Genomic DNA, 21,667 nt, shown 5'->3' with positions numbered 1-21,667 from the left:
TCGTGAGCTATAAGGGGCATTTGTGCTCCCCTGCAGACTGTGTAACTGCCATCTCTTTGTGACTGAAGGATTTATACTTGGTACAAAATAAGAGAAAAGCTCCCCATGATTATCCTATTTACGTGCTGCCCCCCACCTCCAATTAGCCTGTAAAATACAGCTGGATGGAGCTAAGCACCAGGCAACACAGAGAGGCTCATTGCTTCAGAGTCTCAAAGGTAGCAGGGGAGCAATGAGAAAGCATGGTGTGGCACAGCATTTTATAGTATGGTGAGGTGTTCTGCTGAGCTCAGGAGATGAGGAACTGTGCCTATTCCCTTCCTGAGGCAACTGAAAGTCTGACATATTTTTTTTCTCCACCTCTGTCTTTGAATTTAGGAGAGAGTATTTTGATGTTACATAGGTTGAAAGCAAGCATTTCTTGGGAGCACAGGTAGATAAGTAGGTGGGAAATCAGGGAATACACAAACATAATTCCCCCTTCAGCTGAAGCTGGGTATGTGGTGAGCAGGAGGAAATCATAGAACAGCTCCTTTTCAAAGTGGAAGTACATGTTTTGGTTAAGTCTAGTGGAAAACTGATAGTAAGTGGTGATGCTGTATTACAAGAAGTCAGTGAAGCTGCCCAGGAACTCCCTTGAACTGGGATCTCTGAGCTACAATGCTGTACCACAGGTATACACACTGCAAAACTCATGTGGGGAAAGGTGGAGATTCCTCACACATCTCAACCTGGGCTCCTTGCCATTATTGGAGACTCCAGGCAGACTATTGCCCTGATTCCCAGCGTAGTTCGGGATGTCTATTCTCAGCGGAACCTGCATATCCATCTTTTCTTGCATTGTAGTTACAGGTCATATCCCTGTTCCTCACCAGTACCTTCTCCCATCAAAATGGGAGAATGTTGGGGAATGTTTTCTGAGGTTTCAGGGCACCTTTCCCCCTACCTTTTTTCCATCGCCTTCCCTGTATACCTTAATGGCAGTAAAGACTGAGCCTCTCTGCACCTGTCTTCAAAACCAAGATATCTTATTTCTGTTGGCCTTGACAGTGCATTTGAGACCAATAACATATCTTTTTATTGCTGGAGCATCATAGTAAGGAAGGATTAGCACTGATACTGGCTGTGTCAAGGACACATTGGAATTCCCTGACTTCAGTCCTCTAGAGGTTTTGAAGCCTCCTGACTACGTGACAAGAGTTTTAAGGACTTTGGAAAGTGCAGAGTACAAAGAAGAATGGGAGTAGAAAATGAAAACCAGAAGAAACAGAATTAAGTCGCTCTTCGAGAGAGAAAGTGGGGCAAAAAAGGTAAAAACAGATGCAGAAAGGTATGTTCAAGGGTTTGAATCTAGTCTATTTCAGCTCTTCAGGCATCTGCAGTGGGTGCTGAGAGCTCATGCTCACAGCTGCAATCTAACACTTGATTTCCTCTTGCCAAGGAGCAGGCAGAACAAATATTCTACTTAGCCTACACTTTAACAAGTCAAATGTTGCCGGGCCTCTGTAGGCTGCCCCATTATGTGAAATAAATTTGTGGTATATTTACTTTCTCAAAACTTTGCAGCTCTGCCGTCTTTTTATCTCAGTTTTGAATGCAGCTTATGAGCGACTCTCCTTCTCTGCCTGCTGATCAGAGAATCACTTCGAAGTCAATGTGATTATTTTGTGGGAGCCTCCATGATGAGGAAGAATGCCTTGAGCTCCCCTGCTTGATTTAATGGCACAGTTTGTTTAGCCTTCTTCTCAGGAGTCATGTGTCATGAACTCATCCAGGAGAAGAGATACTGTGATGAAATTGTCACATTGCCCTGTTACATACAGGGGCATGGATTCAGGAGACTGAAAGGGGCCCAAGGAGATAATCTACTTCACTGCACTATCCAAAGGTAGGATCAGCAGTACTTAAACCATCTCTAGAATGACATTTATCTAAACTGTGCTTAAAGACACACAAGGATATCTCTTCACAACCACCTACTGCATTTTTTTTCCAGCTCATTGTCTTCTGTGCAAGGTTTTATTTTATTTTATTTTATTTTATTTTATTTTATTTTATTTTATTTTATTTTATTTTATTCGTTATAGATGTTAGGAATCTACCCTCTGCGGCTGCTTTTTGCATATTTTAATATTCTCAGCAGATTTTCCCTCAGCCTTCTTTTCTCTAGTTCATACAACCCACGTCTTTGCATTCTTTCTTATAGGCTGTTCTCATTCCCTTTGTCTACTGGAATTTCTCTCCTCTATAACAGATGAAGCTTTGCTAATGCTGAGTAAACTGGAAGGATTGCTTCAGATGCCTCACAATGCCTCCAAGTATCACATGTAGCTTTCTCATAACATGGTGTTACTGAATAATGCTTTGCAGTAACCCACCATAAGCTCTTTATCTCCTCCTGGAGAATTGCTGTGAAGGTTTGTATTTGTGCAGCTGATTATGCTTTCATGACTGCTGCAGCTTGCAGGTCTCTGTTCTGGAGATTAGGAAAAATTCAGGTGGGACATTGGGAAAAATTTCTTTACTGAGAAGATGGTCAAACACTTGCACAGGCTGCCTAGAGAGGTGGTTGATGCCTATTTCCTGCCAGTATTCAAGAGGCATTTGGACAATGCCCTTAGTAATGTGCTTTTTTTTAATGTACTTTTGGGTAGCACTGAAGTGGTCAGGCAATTGATCTCTTAAGGTCACTTCCAACTAAACAATTCTGTTCTAATTTAGGCAGCACCTTCAGTTTGTCAGGATCTCTTTGAATACCAATCCTCTCTTCCAGTATATTTGCAGTCCCTCTTGCTTCATGTCATGTCCATGTCAGGTGAGTTGACTCCAGACTCAGTCATCTCAGCTGGATCTCTGCTGACTGCAGTGGGAAGCCAGACATCTGGCTAAGACACAGGTCTAAATCGAGGTATTTTGGTCTGTGAGCCAAATCCCACCTGCTAAGTTCTGTGCAACACACAGGATGATATACACTATTTGGTATATTCTAGCCATGTTTTGGTACGTGTTTTTAGAGTGCAGGAGAAAAGAAGTGAGGAGGATAATATTTACAGTACAGAGGTAATGCTGCAACACTGGAATTTTTGTTAAGCTGATCTGAGTAGCCCCTAACAGTAATTAGCAGTAGTCATGTGAAAGGGATAGTAGGTCTTTCTAACCATGACCTATGAGATCATCTTAAATTACTAATGGTGTTTACTTTTGTAATAATTGGGCTTTATCCCGTGAAAGAAACAGGGGATCAGGGAGGAAAATAAAGTAATAGGAACAGAATGAAAAGCATGTATCAGCAAAATGTTAAAGTCGAAATTTATTTGCTTTAAAACAGGATTTCCTTTTAAAACTTCTTACCACATGCATGAGAAATAGGTTTGGATGCTGGTAGGAGAGATCACAAAATGCAGAAGGTTATATGGTGCAAATGTAGTTTCAGCTGACAAGTTTGTCTAGAAAACAGCTTATATTTATGGCTATTCACAACCATCAGGTTTTGTTTGTTTGTTGCTGTTTTTTCTTTTTCTTGCACAAGTGGCATAAGGCCAGCAATTCATGAAAATGCAGCTGAAATAAATAAACACCAATATAGGAAAGAAGAGCATCTCTGTAGGATGCAGAATTATTAAGCCTATTTAGTTTGGATTTAGGCTTTGTCTTGTTTGTTTTTGTATTTTATTTTGTTTTGCTTTCAAAGTACCTTTCACCCTTCTGGACTCTCCTTTGTCTACAGTGTGGTTGCACCCAATTCTTCCATGGAGGCATCACTTTAAGTATCCTCTTCTACCTGTTAGTGATTCTCACCTGTAAAGGCTCAAATATCATTTAAGTATGAAACTGAAGCTGGATCACAAAATTTGCTCTTCAGAAGCCTTGGCTGCTAACTGAGTGTCTGAGCTTTGTTTCACTTTTATTGTCCCAGCTACATAAAGCTAGGATGCTGGAAGGTAGACTATCCCAGCTGAAATTGTCTGAGACTTGCAGTATCAACTTTGTTTGATGCTCAACAAAACCTCACAACAACTTATGTTAGGTGCAAGAAGGAGCAGGAGCTTAAAGTCACAGTATTTCATATGAAATGACAGCGGAGTTAGAGAAACACTGCTGGTATTTCATGCCACCACCCTTGTAGAAACAATGCAAGAGTCTGTTGCATGCTGACCCCACAGCCCAGGCTCACTCTAGCCACCAGACATTTTAGTTTGCTCTGGGGCAACAAGCTAGGGTCAGTTGTTATAAACCTCACCTTTCCATTTGCTGCCAGTGTTTCAATGGGACACAGGGCACCTGCTGATACCTCTTGGATGCCCATGTAAGGTTCTCACCACTCTACAGATACCAGAGGATGCCCTCAGTATAAAGCTGCTTAAAAAAATAAATAAATAAATAAATAATGTTTCTGGCAGCTTTAGGAGAAATAAGAAAAGTGGAGTGCAGTGTTTTTGCCTTTTCATGTCTTGCAGGTTCAAGGACTCTTCCTATCCCCTTCTGCTGTCCTAAGCTATCCCCTGATACTGTCAAGGATGTCCGCATTCTTCATTCTCCTGATCTGCCACAGGCCTTGCTTGTGGCACCACTGAAAAGAGCCTGGCTCCTTCCTCTTTGCACCCTCCCTTCAGGTATTTATGGACATTGATGAGACCCCCCTGAGCCCCCTCTGAACAGCCCCAGCTCTCTCAGCCTCTCCTCACAGGAGAGGTGCTCCAGACCCTCCATCACCTTTGTGGTGGTCCTGCACTGCACTCTCTCCAGTATGACCATGGCTGTCTCATACTGGGGAGCCCAGGACTGGACCCAGCACTCCAGGGGAGGTCTCACCAGGGCTGAGCAGAGGGGAAGGATCACCTCCCTCCACCTGCTGGCAATACTTTGCTTAATGCAGTCCAGGATACCGTTATGTTCTTTGCCACAAGGGCACGTTGCTGGCTCATGTTTAGCGTGGTGTCCACCTGGACCCCCACAGCCTTTTCTGCAGAGCTGCTTTCCAGCTGGGTGGCAGCTCCCTGGGTGCAGGACCTTGCACTTTGCCTCGTTGAACTTTACCAAGTTAAATAAAGAATTTACCAGCATCCCTATGCGCCCAGTCAGGACAAAAGTCCTTCTCAAACAGATTCCAGAAACCTTTAGTTTTGTTTTTTTTTTCAACTGGCGGGGAGCGCAGCAGTTAACATAAACTGTGCAAATCAGGAGACCAGCACTGCTGCCTGGCTCTTTCCTCGCAGGGCTGTGCCCAGCAGGAGCTGCAGTACGTGAGCTCCACCTAAAGGCTCAGCCACAGCCCCAGCTGCCGCCCAGGAAAAGGAGGGAGAAGCCGCAGGGACCTGGAGATGTGCGAGGGGAAAACGTGCATGACTCTGCAAAACGCAGGAGCAGTGTCAGTAATGCCCTTTGCCTCCCTCGCACTGGGCATGCTGCTGATCCAGCGTCATTTTGTATTTATCGCTTTTGATTTTATTGTGTTCTCGGTATCTAAGCAGTTCAAGGTCATTCACGCAGCAATTTTGTCTGGCAGCAATGGCACTATTAAGGTTTAAATGCATACAAATGCATTTATGAATATATAAAGGTAGATCTGTGTGTCTCTGTATTTTTCTCTTTTACACCTAGTTGAAAAACTATAAGATAAACCATTTCCTACAAAGCTATGATTATTAAAATCATGGCTAAATACTAAAATGTGCGGCTTTTAAGTCTGCACGGTCTTGCTGCAGCAGGTCACAGGTTTCTTCTGCCACCCTCCCATGTCCAGTTACTGAGTGTTTGGATGAGCCCTCTATGTGACACCGTGGAGATGTCTCTGATATTAGCGCCTAGATCCCAGCATCACGATTGTTCCCTTGGGTTAGAGGTTCAGTGGAAGCAGGGCAGGGGAAAGGAATGAATAAACTTTAATGAGCAAAACTGAATTTCCCTTAGTTAAGGGCAGCTGATTTATGAATATCTGATGCTGAAGGCTAGGCTGACAACATCCTGAGCACGTGCATTACAGAGCTAGATCCTTTTTCCCTCACTTCCCCCCTGGCCCTACCGTAGTTTTAGCAAAGTATATAATATGGTGTCTTTGTTCCCCCAAACTGCCTCTGCTTTGTTTCATTCTCTTCTGCAGTTACATCCTGTAGAAAATAACTAAAATTTTAAACAATTTCAGAAATGAGAAATAACACAATTTCTAAACACCTTTCTAAAAATTAATTGTGCTAATAATTCTCTGTCCATATCCCAAATGGATCAAAGCAAGAGTTGGGAAAATCTGCAATTTATATTAATATTAATTTAAATAAAAAGTACAGGTGAAAAGAGTAAATGTAGACATGCAGCTTCATATGGGATGACCCTGATCCCCTTTATAAAGGCAGCAACAGGACTTTGTGCCTGGAATATTTATTTGGCTACAGCAAGCGTCCCCTAATGTGACCACAGAGAGCTGTATCTGAGATTCAGCTGATGGATTTTGGTGGCCTTGGGTGCCTACTGTGAGGTCTCAGTAGTGGAGAACCATGAGAGAGATTCAGGCTACCTGCTTGCTAAATTTTGTCCGTGCCATTGGTTGTGAAAAGTAGCTGCTTTCCAAGAACAGTGGAGAGGAGCTAGGAGATGTGCTTGCTCCTCTCCAACTAGCTGCCACTCAAGGAGGGGTAGAAGGCTGTGAGGTTCAAGAGACATGGCTGTGAGATAGAGCTATTTTATGCATGTATATACATCTGCATTTACACATTGGTATAACAAAAAGATCAAGAGTTCTTAATTTTAATAGCACCAGATTCGTCCTTGATAAATCTATGGGGCTGATCACCCTTATTAATGTTTAACTTCTGCAAGAGCATATTTATTTCATTTTCAAAGAGCAAAGCGGTCCATCAGCAATTTCAATACTTGAAATACTTCCAATGCATTTTCAATACGATTCATGTGAATTTTGCAACCAGAATTTCTAATATACTCAGACACCTACCTGAGATGTCCTCAGCCCTCAGCGTTTTGGACAGAAGCCTCTCTGACCAGCAGAGGTTACCTCTGCCTTTTCTTCAGGGACTACCCAGGAACTTGCATCTGCACGAGGTCACTTGGCACACAGAACACTAAAGCCCAAAGAGAAGACTGAATTTTCTGCCAATGTCCAGGATATTCTTGGCTTACTCAGACTGCACTGCCTTTAGTGACAACTGTGTCAATGATTGTGCTACCTCTCTTTTACAAAGCCTACAACGCATACTCACCCAAGCTGGTAGAGACTTTGATTTCAGACCTTCCTACACACAAACAGAATGCTTGACCCAACACACACTGTCACAGAGAAGGGGCAGGATACTTAAAATATGCAAGATCGTGGGTTCTTTGTCAAATCACAGATTATTTCTGATAAACACAAAAGGTAGTGGCACTATAAGTTTTTCTCCTGCAAGCAAAGGAAGTCAGCAACGTTTTAGTGTTTCCTGCGGTCTCCATGAGTGCACTCAATGCATCTGAAATGTAACACCCCCACTGCTAGGATGGGTGGCTTTCAAAATCAAACCAAGCCGGACTCAAAAACTTAATTGAGAAAATAGAGGGCACAGGAGTTAAAAAATCTGTATATCACATTTTGAACAAACTGCAGGACCACCACAGTTGAACCAGCCTTTCTGTAAGGGAAGACAGTGCCTGAAGGGTGAGGCACAGCCAGTGGAGGGAAAGGAGAAAGCTGTGTCGTTGGAGTCTCAGGGAGAAGATGCTTTAGCAAAGAAAAAGCCCTACAGTATTATCTGGACAAGTAAACCTCTCCCTCCATTTGTTGTTCAAAACCAACCAATTTAAGAAGCACATACACAGTTGTCACACTTGAAAAACAGAGCTTAAGTATCTAGAGTGGGGTAAGGCTAAGAAATTAGGAAACTGCTTCATCTCCAAACACCATTTAGACTCCTTCTCATGAGCCAAACCCTGTAGTTTTTACCTGAAGCTTCATTTTCCTTTGTTTCAAAATGATTTTTGAATCAAAATTTGATTTTTACCATGAGTAACCTTGTGTGCTTCATTCAGCAATCACTTGCCTAATTTTCTTATGAAAATGTAGCAAAATATAGTTTTATGAGAGTCTTTTGGCAGAAGAGCTCCACCTTTTGTTAATGTTAATGTAAAGATTGCCTGACAAAGCTAAAAGAAGAATTTGGAAGTTTGATTCCTTATTTAATATCCATTTCTAGCTATTCACAAGCATGTTTTGCCTCATGACGCCTAATTTCTGTTTTTATTACTTCTGTGCATTTATTTGACTCAGCAGTTAAATTAGATGATGTGGAATTCACTTCACCTTTACACCCAGCAACAGACTTTATGATCACAAGGTGATGATTTCACTAGAGGAATCAAGCAAAAGGGGAAGGAATGTGGGGTGTGAGAGGGGGAAAAAGAATAAATATCTTTGGTTGAAACACCAATACACAAATACCTTCTGTGCGACCTGTTTGAGCAATTATAGCTCTTACACTGTGACAGTGAAGGGATGTGGAAATAAATACCAGCCAAGCTCTTCTCTTACTATAAATATTCTTTTTTTTTTTTTTTTTTCTAAATTGGCCCAGGAGGGGGGGGTCTCTTCTCAAAGCCCTCTTCTGACCCCATTGCAGGACCATCACAGGGTGCCATGCTGCCCACGCAGCCAGCAGAGCTACCAGGAGGCAAATTGTCACCCACACCTTGTGTCACAGCCCTATGGCCTCCTATTTGCACTGGCAGAGGAGGCCAGTGGTGGCTAGATATAGCGGCTACCCTTAAAACATTTCCCATTCCTCAGAGAGCTGCTTGGACTGCTTGTGTGCTTTGAGGTTTCACATATTTTTCAGTGCAGTTACTTGATTATTGTTGATGTTTTGGATAACGACAGGAAATTTCTCTATTTAATGAACAGTAGAGGTTGGTGCTTTTTTGGATGATGGGGTTTTTAGACGCCGGAGGTTCAAAGAATCAAAAAGGGATGCCCATATGATCTTCCATATAAAGCAGTCTGGTGATAATGCCCAGCTCACGCTCCCAACCTTCACCCTTTGATGTTCAAACCATTCTTCAGAGGTGAGAAGGTTGGCTGACAGGGTGGAAACAATGCATGGTGTCTAATGAGCTCACTGGGGCTTGTTACACATGGTTTTGACATTTTAATCTGAGTCCCCCAGCTTCTAACAGTTTGATTCACCTGTTTGTTTGCCCGCAGTGCTGTGATGTTAAGAACTGGCCACCTCCAAGCCATCTCATGATGACAAAGAGAGTTCATCCCAGGCAACACAAACTCCTCCCTAACCAATGTCTGCAGGTGTATTTGTCCCCTCTAATTTTCCACTTAGGACTGATTGCCATACTGCTCAAGGATTTGGCTTGTGAGGTCCGTGTGAAGGTCACCCATCTGCCTTCACATCCCAAGCCTATTTGCCACAAGGAGTTAGTGGCAGAGGAGTTTGGCTTTGCCCTAGCAGCCTCAGTTACTCCTGTGTAGACCACAGGACAGCTGCCATCCCTGGCAGACCTCGGGGACCTCCTGCTACATCAGTGTGTGTCTCTGAGCTGCTGCATGTGGCATTTGCTACAGACAGACGGGATGGAGCTGAACAGATGGACCAAACGCTGGGCTTGGGTAGGACTTTCTGTTCTCACCATGGTGCGTCAGACACTGCTGAGCAGGAGAGCAGCTCCAGCCTGTCTGAGAGATTAACTGTGGGACAGTGCATGTTGATCCTACCAAAGAACAGAAACTGCACTGAACCTGAGTCCTTACTTGATAGGGATGCCTCTGGCATCTTCATTTCCGTCCAAATAATGGCTTATCTAGGTCATTGTGGGCCTACAGCCCATCCAGCTGCTGCCAAGATGGATAGTGAATCCACCAGCGCCCCAGGTAGCAGATCATTAGGTAAATCAAAACACAGCCCTTGTGGCTCCGTGGATAACACTGGGGTTCAAACTTGGCTTTAAAACTCCTGTGGGCACACCAGTGGGATTCTCCTGCCTGTCATTAAAAGCAAAAGTGATGCTCAGTGGTCTACAGATGAAAATAAACCCTAGGTTTGGTCATTACTGTGTTCAGTTTTGGGCCCCTCGCTACAAGAAGGACATGGAGGTGCTCAAAAGAGTCCAGAGAAGGGCGACAAAGCTGGTGAGGGGTCTGGAGAAAAAGTCCTACAAGGAGCAGCTGAAGGAGCTGGGTTTGTTCAGCCTGGAGAAAAGGAGGCTCAGGGATGACTTTATCACTCTTTATACATGTAAGTACATTAAAGGAGGCTGTAGCGAGGTGGGGGTTGGTCTGTTCTCCCACGTGCCTGGTGACAGGATGGGGGAACGGGCTAAAGGGGTGGTTTAGGTTGGATATTAGGAAAAACTTCTTTACTGAGAGGGTTGTGAGGCACTGGAATGGGCTGCCCAGGGAAGTGGTGGAGTCACCATCCCTGGAGGTCTTTAAAAGACGTTTAGATGTAGAGCTTAGGGATATGGTTTAGTGGAGGACTTGTTAGTGTTATGTCAGAGGTTGGACTCGGTGATCTTGGAGGTCTCTTCCAACCTAGAAATTCTGTGATTCCGTGATTATTTTAGTGGCTCTGCACATCAAGAGTTCTACCCAAGTCAAGAAAATACTCCACTTATTATGTATCATTTTAATTTTTGTTTATTTTCTAGTGTTTGAGTAATGGCTTTTGTGACAGTTGCCATGTGTCACATTTCCAGGTTTTTAGAGGGGAAAAATGAGTCTCATGACTTTTCACTTCTAAATAGTTCCTCAGCCACTGAACTGTGATGCTGTGTACCACAAATAATCATTTTAGCTGGCACTGGGTAATCCCAGCACTACATTTCATACCGGGTTCACTTTTCAATTATATATTTGCAATTTCTGCTAAACCACAGTTAAAGTTATCCAGCAGTTGTCTGCTAGATTGGTAACAGGTAACCCTTGCCAACGACACAGTTTGTCTGAAAACCAATATAATGAGGAGACTGAGAATACACTGACAGGTTAAGAGGTGGTGTGTGGGACTGATGCCCACCCTCTGTCCAAACGCCGACTTCCAGAGAGCAGCACTGCCATCCAGCTGACCTTCCTCCCTGTTCCCTTGCTGCCCTGGGCCTATAGAGAAGGCACCCCTCTGTCGTCAGGGCTGGGCCTGAAAAAGAAGAAACTGGCAAAAATATCCTTTCAGGAAAAAAAAAAAAAAAAAAAAAAAAGGTTTCTCAAAAACAAGTCCACGTGCTTTTGCTTTTGTCACAGACTGTGCATTGGTACTGGCAGCATCCAGGGCCCCAGGAGGTTTTCTGCGTTAGCTCTTGGCTCCAGCCCAGCTTGGTTAGTCGTGTCCTTCCTGCAACCCCATGCTGGGAGCACTGGCCTCACCCAGGGTTACTTCTCAGGAGCCTTCCCCAGCAGCAGCATCCTGCTGTGGTGGGCAGGCCCCTAGGAGTTGCACTCCTCGCAGTGGCAGGAGAGGATGTAGCGGTAGGTCGCGGTGAGCCGCATGCCACCCGAGCAGCGCAGCCGCATGGCTTTCAGCTTGGAGGTCTGGGGCCGGCAGCAGTGGCAGGTGGAGCGGAAAGGCTGCTTTAGGACGGTGCTGAAAGACACCATCGGCTCCGAGCGCGACGTCTGGCTGCAGCGTCCTTCGCAGCGAGCCAGCAGCACCATCTGCGAAGGAAGAGACAACGGGTTAGGAAACGTGCCTTGGTGGCTGCGAGAACGCATGCTAGCACCTGCAGATGGGGCAGGCCCTTCCAGTCTGGCTGACCTTCATTCACCTCCTGCATCTCCCCGCCGGGGTGGTGGCACCTGGCCCCATGCATACACTGCCCTGGAGCTATGCCCGAGTGAGCTGAGGAGATAATGTGGATGGGAGGAAACAGGAAAAGGTCCTTCTGGGCACCCAGGCACCATTACTGATAAGAAATACAGTGCCTGGCTTTCTGAAAGCTGACCTGAGGACTCCAAACAGTTGCAGCCGGCCCCATTTTCCAGGCACAGTGACTGCAGGCGTGGCTTGCTAATCCTGGGGTTGCAGCAGCCAAACCCTTAAATCATCAGCCAAACCGATGCTTCAGCTGGATGTTTTCCAATGTTTTGAGTTCATATAGTAGTGATCAGCAGAACTGATCCTCAGGGCCAGTAAATCTCTCAAATGCTTAGATATATAAACATATAAATTAGCAATATAAAGAAGCAGCTTAGTTTATGGCTTCTAAAGCAGTAAGTTTCTAGCTCTGTTGTCTGCAAAGATCACCTGGAAGATGTATTTGCAATTGTGTGTGTGTATGTTATGTATAATCATATCAGTTGTGTCTGTATAAAATGCGCTGCATAGCATAAGGCAGTAAAAATGTAAACAGATATGAACTCCTTGCTAAGTGTGAGGGTTCACCAGTGAGATTTTCAAAAGCAGTACAAGCTCCATGGATCTTCTCCTGGGTGCACCGACTGAGCTGTACCCAGGATAGGATAACCTGTACAGTGGGAGGTGCTAAGGAATGAAATCCCATGGGAAGCCACCTGCTTCCCTTCCCAAAAATCCCTTATTGAGCAGGTGAGATAGCTACAGTCTCCCAAGCTCTATATAAAATGTGGAAATGATGTCTTCATGATCAGGTGATCATGTGGCTAGAAACAACTGGTATCACCTTGCAGAGCTAAGTTTTGTAGAGCTATGAACAACCTCTCATACCTTCTTGGGGAATTAAATATTATTTAAGTCCAAATCAGCTAATTCTGGCTAACAAATACAAAGTTCAATATCAACTTTTTGTAACATCCAAGCAAGGTAAAAATGTAGCAAAGGTTATAAAATATCCACTAATAGAGTAGTAACTCTATCCTATAACCAAAGAAGATAATTGCATTTTAACTCTGTTGCACACATCTCATGACTTCTCCAGACAATCCAAAAGGACAACTACAGATATGATAGCAAATATTTTACAATGTTAAACACCTCTGAAATTCTTTCACTGCTCATACTTGACTGGCTACAAAACACCAAGTACAATATACCATCACTGCCGGTGTCCTTGGGAAAGGCACTTATCATCCATAATGAACATACTTTGTACAGTACTTAAAAATGTCTCTTCCAAGCATAGATGCATGCTAAAATGGTTACTTGGAAATGTTCTAATATATTAACAATTACACTTCAGTCAACTTGGGCTGATCACAAGGAAGTTGCCTTCATGAGCTGATGTGCTGGCTTGGTACCTACCACCTTCTTCCTCAGTTTAATTAAGAAAGAGGTTCTTGTTGCTCTCCAATAAACTTGCTATCTTTCTTGATTCTTAGTATGAATTTATTGTCCCCTTTCTTTAATTCTGCCTATTCATAAGAAAATTCACTTCAACTGTTAGCAATACAGGTATGGGAATGAAATTCCTGTATAATGTTGAGCCACATGTAAGCTTTGGATGTATCAGCAACGTCAGGTTCCATCATACCAGTGTATTTAGTGTGTATGAGAAGAGGGCAAGGGACAGTTACTACAGTCCTAGCACCCCGTTACTGACAGATGAACATCCACTTTTATCCCCTGGCAAACAAAACTCCCTTCCCATAGTGAGTCAGGCAGCTGGTGAAGAGTGACATGGGTGTCTAACCTTGTGTTCATTGCAAAGGAAAGACAGCAGATTAGGACATTTAAGACAATCAGTTTCCTTCCCTGCATCTTGACAGCCCTCCTTAGGCCCCCCACTCTGAGCAGGTCATCAGAACATGAGCAGTCTCTTCCCCAGCTTCTGGCCGATGAGGAGACCGAGAAGCAATCCAGCTGCAGCCTGCAATCACTCAAAGGAGAGTTATAAAGACAACACAGACAAATGGTCTTCAGCAGTGCCAATAGGGGACATAAAATGGCCACCAGCTGCTTTTTGGGAGGTTCAGGGGACCTCCAGACTCCCCTCCAACCAACATTTCTATGATTCTGTGATTTCGGACCGAACGTGACAGCACACATTTCTGTACGATGGTCATGACTTCTAATGTTTGATGCATCTGGAGCTGGAACAATTAGTCACTTCTGGCACTTTTATCCTAAGGAGGTTATGGCACACATCTGCTCCTGTATTGGCAGGTACTATTGGAAACACCAGGAAAAAAAAAAAAAGGCAAAACAAAAACAAAACATCAACTCGCTAAGGAACAGGATTAAGGACTACAGAAGAGCTGCAGTGCAAATAGAGCAATAGGGCAGAATTATCTGATGTGTCGATACCTATCTCACCCTTTCTAGTGCAAAACCAATCAATATTTCTTCAATACGCAACTGCATTTATAATTGCTTAGCGAGCTTTTTCTTTTAAAACATGCTTCATGCTTTGGATACTCTAGTTTCAAACTCAGATTTTGCTGGCTACCTAGTTTTACCATACGTCAGAAGAGGATGGTTAGTATTAATCACATCCAATGCACAGTGCTGGTTTTACGCCTTATTTTTGGATTACAGTGTAAATTTTTACAAAAGGCATTACTCCATGGCCCTCTAGTCAAGCTTGCAGGAGAAAAACTGTTCAGATTTCCCATTTTGATGCCTTTCTAAACTTCTGGACTAACCTGAAGCCCTCGGCATAATTTAACCTCCTCTTCATAGATCCCAAACAGCACCAGCAGATTTTAGCAGGTGTGCAAATGAGCTGGAAATAGCATGTACTTTAAAAGCTTTGCTTTGCCATTTAATCAATTGCACCAGCTGTTTATTGCAGCGTATACCATAGCGCAATAGAGATTATCGCCTGAATAATTAGTAATGATCTGATGGCATAGCACAGTAATACAGTAAGTGTATATATAGTAAAAATGTGTGGGTACTTTATAACCTGATATCCGTGCCTCTCAGCTCCCCTGCTCCCCCGCACATAGTAGCCTGTGCATGTCACCTTGCGGTGCTATTCACGGGAGCGCAGTGTGATGCAAGACGAGAGGAGCAGGGGTTCTGCATGCTTGTTTGAGCAGCTAGAAAAATATATTTTCTTACTTCAAGTCAGCAAGCTCATAAGCATCTGATGGCTGGAAATTTAGAACTGGTTTGTTACAGCGGGTGTCTGTAGTCCTCTGCTCCACACCCCTCAGCAGCACACCGAGGCCTAGAGAACAGATGTGCTGAAATGCACAAGCAAAGGCTTGACTTACACACAGCCTAGCCACAAACAGGAATAGCTGCAAAGCTCACAAGCCACCTCTTGAGCAAACGTCTTCATCCATTTCCTAAATCTTTCTTCATCTGGCACGTCTCTCTGGCCTGGATTCTTTGCTCCTAGGCTGTCAATGGTAGCACTCCTCCAGCACATCTGGAGGAAGCACTTGTGACAGCCAATACTGTAATTTATGAGGATCTGATTGCACTGGTGAGATGATCCAGCACATTTAAGATCAGTGACAGAGGTCAGGCAGAAACCAGTATGGTCCGGAAAGAAAGTATTCATGAGCTGACACACATATTTCCTTGAAGTCAAAGGAAAACACAGTTTTTCAGGAACAAATTACTTTCTTTCATCCCTCCTTTGTATCTTCTATACATTTTGTTACTATAATGGACTACATTTCTGAAGGCTTTGGAAACCTGTTTTCAACATCTGCTCGAAGTCACAAGGAAGAGGGATTTTAATGGCTAAATTACATTAGCTGGACATTTCCAAATGTAACCCAACTACTTCCCATGTGGGTACAATTGGCAGCCTCCACAGAGAGTTATGGCGGACACAATCCTTTTTTAACCAAGACAGGCAGCAAATGCAATGCATCTTGCAATTTCTGAAGCCATTTTTAACTTCTGTAATTCTACGCTGCACTAAACGGGAAAACATACAGAGTGAAAAGGGACGGCTTGGTGGAACCAATGCGTCATGCCAAAAATGGGCAAAGTCTCTGCTTGACAGAAATTGTCTGTCCAAGCTCCACAATAGAAACTCAGTGGAAACAAGAGGTACCACGATTCCCACAGCTATGCCAGCAGAACTTGCCTTTTTTTGGCTTGTTTATATTTTATCACAATATATATATAGGAGCAGGCATTGTGTCTAATTTTCATTAGCAAGTCTAATATCGATCTGTGTTTATATGCTAAATCCAGAACAGAAGCCATATGTCTAGCAGAATGATTCAGATTCCTGAGACCTTAAAAAAAAAAAAAAAAAAAAAAAAAAAAAAAAAAGCTTGACTTAACAAGCAGAAAGAAGGTTTCTAGGAAAAGTCAAAATTGTTCTGCTTTGTATGGAAACTTTTCAACTGTTTTCATTTTCCACTTCATGAGAAAATCCATACAACTTACAGTATTGTTAAAACACTTTTCTTGAAACTGTTGTGGAATTTGGGAAGACAAAAGATGTGATAATATTTTCAAATATGATTTCCATTAAAGGCTTGATTTCAAAAAAATGTCACGGACATTTTCACAGTTAGAGTTACATCATGTTTATGTCAACAGCTTTTTTTTTTTTGCTTTTTTTTTTCTCAAAGCCCTATTTTAAAATAATATGTTTTTCATTAGATTGTCTTCCTTGTTCTTATTTCCATCAGTCTTACTCCTACAAGCTTGATTGCTTTTCTCTGTCATAGGGATGATAAGAAATTGAGTTGGTGGTGGGATTCCTTTCTTCCTTCCTTGTCTCTCAAAGAGAAGGAAGTATTTGTGTTTCCTTCACAAAACCAGTGCCCTATCTGATGCCTGCACCAGCTGGGATTTTAAGAAAAACTAGGAGAAGAAACAGAGCAAGGAAGGCAGGAACACAGTAAAAGGGCTTTGTTCGAGTGATCAGGAGCATGCTGTGAGGAATGTTTTAACAATTCCAATTCGTGTCCATAAATTCGTGTCCATAAAGAATAATTCTGTTTGAATCCTGTCTGCCTCTGGGCCCTGCACTGGCAATTTAGTTCTTGAACCACAGATGCAGTGTGTCCCAGTCTCCCCCTCATTCTAGTCAATTTATCACGTCTTCAGAAAACACTCCTTAAATTTATGAACCTGTTTGCTTTTGTTATTCCGGACTTCTATTTCTAACAGTTACAGCCTTTTTTCCTGTCTTCTTCGAGATTAACTTAACACTGCTATAGATGTGTCTGTGAATGGCTGGGGAAGAACGTTTTAATTACTCGTGAAGCGTCAAATAAGAAAGCTGTTTGTGTTTGATGTCTGGGAGTTTCAGAACAACTGATAACAACTAGTGACTGTTATGAGATACTATGTGGATCCTTGGTATCTGGCCAGGGGGGCCAAGAGATTAAGAGGAAGAAAAAAGAAGCTGAAGGACGGTTGGGAGACAAGACCTGCGGAGAGTGTACAGAGAGTGTTCCATAAACTTGGAATAGTGCCGAGTAAGTACAAAGGGTGAGAGGAAGACTACGAGCCTTCAGCATGAAAGACCCCTAGAGACCCCCAGAGGAGACTGATGCGCATGCTCCAGTAGGAGGGACTGGACCCCGGAAGCTAATTATAATAATCTAATTTTTTTGAAGTAGCAATGAATATGTATTAGTCTAGGTGCATAAAAATCAGCTGCTTGATGTAACTGGTGTGCGTCCTGGTGGAGCAGAGACTCCCGGTGCACCCAGTGCTGTTTGCTTACCTCTATTCCTTTATATTCTTTTAATAAATCCTATTTTTTTATTTAATCCTAATTTGAATCCTGAGCCATTTATAACAATTCACATCTCAGCCATGGTGCAAAACAAATGACAGCATGCTGGAGAGGTGCAGTCACAACTCCTGGTCACAGGGACACAGGCTCCACCTAACACAGTTACCCTAAAAGCCACTGGGACGCCCAGCCAAGGAATCAAAGCCCATGAGTTGTGCAGGAAGCAATGCCCTGAACAAATAAGAAAACCACAGATGGGGTGCTGTGGGGGCTGTTTTGAGGGATGTGGGAGTGTGTTTAGCACAGAGGCACCAATCCTGGGGACAGGAGAGGCTGCTGGAGAGGCAAGAAGCAGAGGCAAAGCTGTGCTGTGGGAGCTCACTGCAGCCAGGGATCAGAGGGGTGCCAGCCCACAGGAGAGGACAGACTGGGACATGAGAGCTCATTCTCCACACAGCCCAGCAGGCTGTGAGATGGGTGTAAGGGAGCCCCAAGTTTGGCCTTTCCACGTGCCCAGTTTGGAGGCTGCCAGGCCCCCTAGCCCCACTGATGGTGCCCAGCCACTGCCACAGGCACCTCCTGGTGCTTGGGCACTGGGCTGGGATGATTTTCTGTTGATGCGTCTCTCTGTGCTTTATTCTACACGTTATGGCCTTCTGCTGCCAGTGGTATTGCCTCATCCACACGTTGAGCCCAAGAAACAAATATTCTGCATGCAAAGGGACTCAGGTGGAGGAAGAGGGGTCTCTGCAGCCAGCGTGAGTCCTCCCTTCTCAAATCTCCCAGGCTTGATGCTGCTGGGCTTTGCTCCTAGGCAACACCACAGCTAGCCTTCCTGCCCTAAAACCCACCATGCACTCATCTTTGATTGCTCTCCTACGTGTTCCAGAGCCAGCAAAAGTGCTGCCGTGGGCTGCTGCTCCCTTCTGCCAACCCAGGGAGCTGGGTGTGTGAGGCAAATCCCTTTCTGAGGGACAGAAGGACGGCCAGTGTGGAGACAGCATACACACTGGTTTAGTTCATTTGGAACAAATGAAGACAAGACAAAGGGGACCAGCAAGGATTTTCCCATTGTTTCTCCCTATTCTTTTTCTCTGCACAATGAAATAAATGACTGTGGGCTACATATACTGACCGTTTCAACACAAGATTTTTCAGGCTTGAAATCTCAAAGGAAAGGCAAGCTTGTATTTCTCTCTGTGAAGCCCTAAAGTAAACATCCAATTGGCATTCTTCACGAAAACAAAGGCTTTGAAACTAAAAGGGGAAAAAAAATCAGAAGTGTTTTTCACATTCTTTTTTCATTACCACTTTATAGCTTGATTCTTTATCTCAGTGCTCAGTCTCACAAGCTGTAAGTTTACATGCTCTGGATTAAAGACTCACTTGCAGGAGGGGTCTGACTGGGATGATCTACACTTCCAAACTTGCCCATCTCCTTGGTGCTGGCAGCCGAGCCCCGAACTTGCTCCTTTGACTTGATTCACTTAGTGCATGTTAGTTTGACCCATCACTGTGTGCTTCTCCTTTTGAAAAGGTGAAGAAGAAAAGACCCAGGAGACTTCCTCTCCACCTGACATGTACGCTCAGGTGTCTCTATCTCTGTCTATCTCTGCATTTGCATTTTGGTCACAGGGAACTGATACAGAGGGACTCACGCAAAATGGCTCATTTTAACAACTCCCCTGCCAGTCAGTGAGGGGGGTGAGAGGAGCCCTTACCTTCGAGCTGCACTTGTACAGGGGGTGGCTGATGGAGTCCACATAGTGATGCCTCATGCAGCGACTGGGGTCAGCGTCGATCATGAAGGAACTGTCTGTTTTACTGTCCGCATCTCCCATCATTGCCAGGAGCGAGAGCATGGAAATAGAAGCCGCAAGTACATGATTTCCCATTGTTGAGGAACTTCGCGGTGATAACAGCAGAGGGAGGTAGAGTATTAAAAAAACTCCAAGTCGTGGGACCCAGTTCCTCTCCAGGATAGCAAAAAGTCTGGTTTAAGTCTCTTAGCTGTCATTCTTCTGGAGTTAGAGTTTACTGAGATTGTAATCCATCAGAGAATCTCCCGAGTAGCTGGAATAAAAACACCATAAATCACAAACCTAACCAAAAAAAGCTCTGGAGAAAAACTGACATAAATAATAATAAGGCTCATAGGATTTTTGCTTGCCAAAATACACTCTCTGAGCAAGCATCATTCCCACAGTAGGTACAGCATGCAACATTAGGAATGAGATGTCAAGGCCTTGTTCCTTTAAGCCCTGCTCTGTCTTTCTACTAGGGGGAACCTTTTAACTTGTAATATCATCAGTGCTGCAACACCCATCTTTTCGACTTGGTGATGTCCCTGAGGGGGTCCCCTCAAAGCTGGTGATCAGTAACACATCAGAGCATGTTGCAAATGGGAAGGAGTGCTTATTCTCTCAAAGTGTCAAAAATATGCTTGGGGTGCTGGGGGGGCACAGCCAGGCTGCCTCCTGCAGCCCTAGGGGGAATTTCCCAGGCAGTAAACAGGAAGGATGCTCCACGGGCTGTGTGCTGCTCTCCTGCAGGGACAAGGGATGCACTGAGTCCCAGCCCAAGCATAAGCAGAGCAGTGCCTGTTAGTTAGAGCAGGATCTTAAAAATCACATTATATTCCTTAAGGTCAAAGTACCTCAAAGTAAGCTATTGATTGGGGAAAAAATAAATATGCAGGTGGGGTCACACAGATTGCCACTTGGTCATCTAGCTTCTGATGCATGTTGGAGACCACCCCCTCAACACAGGCACAGGACAACCCTGAAGAGAAGCTCCCCAGGTGGGCATCTCCCTGGGCTGCTCCACCACAGGCCCTTGGGAATTATTTCAAAGCTGGTAGGCTTAAATGGGCGATTTACTTTTGCTTTTACTACAGACAGCAATGGCTTGAAAGAGCTGTGAATCTCCCACCCAAACATAACCTGACCGAGCAAAGAGCAGCTGTCAGTACAGCTAAAAGTGTAAGGACTTTCTGAAGAAAATCAGGGTAAAAAAGTTCACCGCTCATGCAGAGACGTTCTTCCCGAGTGCCTTGCCTATTTAAAGAGATGCTGCGTGCCTTTATTGCCTTACACAAGCTCTTTCAAAACCGCTCTCTGCTTTGCTGGCGATGCTCTAAAACGACTGATACTCATCTCCCAAACAGCCTGAAACTGCGAGGCCTCCCCACCAGAGTGCTTAATGATTTGTGTACTGCTTGATGGCTCGCTCCAACACTTTTGCAAGAGGAGTGCATAGCAGTGGTAAACACTTCCAGAGCTTGTCCAAGCTGGGAGTCGGGACTTGTCGGGCTGAAGTGACATACAAAGTCTCACGCTGTGAAGAAATGTAATTAGGGATACTCTGTGTGTTAGACAGTTTTAAAAGCCTTTTTTGGGTTTCAAACTATTGTCCAAGTGCCTAAATAGAAAAGGAAAAATTATGGGACTGCATCTAACTGACAATATGTATTTTTTCCCAGACTGTTACCTATGACCTGCTGTATTTCCTTAAGCAAATGTTTTTCAGTGGATATGGCACTGAAAAAAAAATACCATATTTTCACAGTATATGGAGTTTAAGCAACATTAAACACTCAGGATTTGGGATACATCTGTGCACAATCTCCTTCATCTCAACAAATATTCCTCCAAACATTTTAGCAGGGCAAGACAGAAACCTCCTGGTCATGGGAGCTGGGACAGAGCCTCCACAGAAGCGAGATGTACAACTGTGGTTCATGGAGACGCTGTCCAAGCATTAGCTAACAGGACGAGTGATGCACTTTTTTGTGTTTAACCTTTTACCTACTTTCCTATTCTTTATAAAGAGGCTGACCAAAACACTCGGCTTGGCAAGGTCTCTCTCCAGCATAGCTAACCAGTATTACACACCCAGTAACTCCCTCTCTGTCCAAGTAAATTTACTTGATATTGGATGGTTTCATCCCATTTACCACTATGTCCAGGGATCCCCATTTCCCACTCTCTCTATCCCACTGTCATTTTGTTTGTTTCTCTATCTTCCTATGGTTTTGATCAGCGTGATCTAATACAGCGAGAGAAATCTGGAGTCCTGGCTCAGCTTTCAAAGGCTTATCTTTCTAGTTTTC

At 43.9% G+C, this 21,667-nt stretch overlaps 1 protein-coding gene and 1 long non-coding RNA gene across 5 annotated transcripts in view; one reads left to right on the top strand and one right to left on the bottom strand.

Annotated features, from left to right (window-relative positions):
- Window positions 1-1,157: 1,157 nt before the first annotated feature.
- On the top strand, window positions 1,158-6,893 carry LOC137858319 (uncharacterized). The gene is made up of 3 exons (XR_011097643.1): window positions 1,158-1,888; window positions 4,458-4,613; window positions 5,217-6,893. It is a non-coding gene; the product is annotated as an uncharacterized lncRNA (long non-coding RNA).
- Window positions 6,894-10,608: 3,715 nt separating this feature from the next.
- Window positions 10,609-21,667, bottom strand: part of NDP (norrin cystine knot growth factor NDP) — a 36,751-nt gene continuing 25,692 nt past the window's right edge. For all 4 annotated transcript variants that reach the window (XM_068685823.1, XM_068685841.1, XM_068685813.1 and 1 more), the window contains 2 exons: window positions 19,278-19,629; window positions 10,609-11,635 (listed from right to left, as the gene is read on the bottom strand). In XM_068685823.1, coding sequence (XP_068541924.1) covers window positions 11,408-11,635; window positions 19,278-19,451 — 402 coding nt within the window. In that variant the 5' untranslated portion in view covers window positions 19,452-19,629 and the 3' untranslated portion in view covers window positions 10,609-11,407. The remainder of the gene's footprint in view (window positions 11,636-19,277; window positions 19,630-21,667) is intronic.

The sequence above is a fragment of the Anas acuta genome, chromosome 1, assembly GCF_963932015.1.
Source record: "Anas acuta chromosome 1, bAnaAcu1.1, whole genome shotgun sequence".
In the NCBI taxonomy this organism is placed as follows: Eukaryota; Metazoa; Chordata; class Aves; order Anseriformes; family Anatidae; genus Anas; species Anas acuta.
Note: the sequence above shows the minus strand (reverse complement) of the source record. Positions and strands in the feature narration are given on the sequence as shown.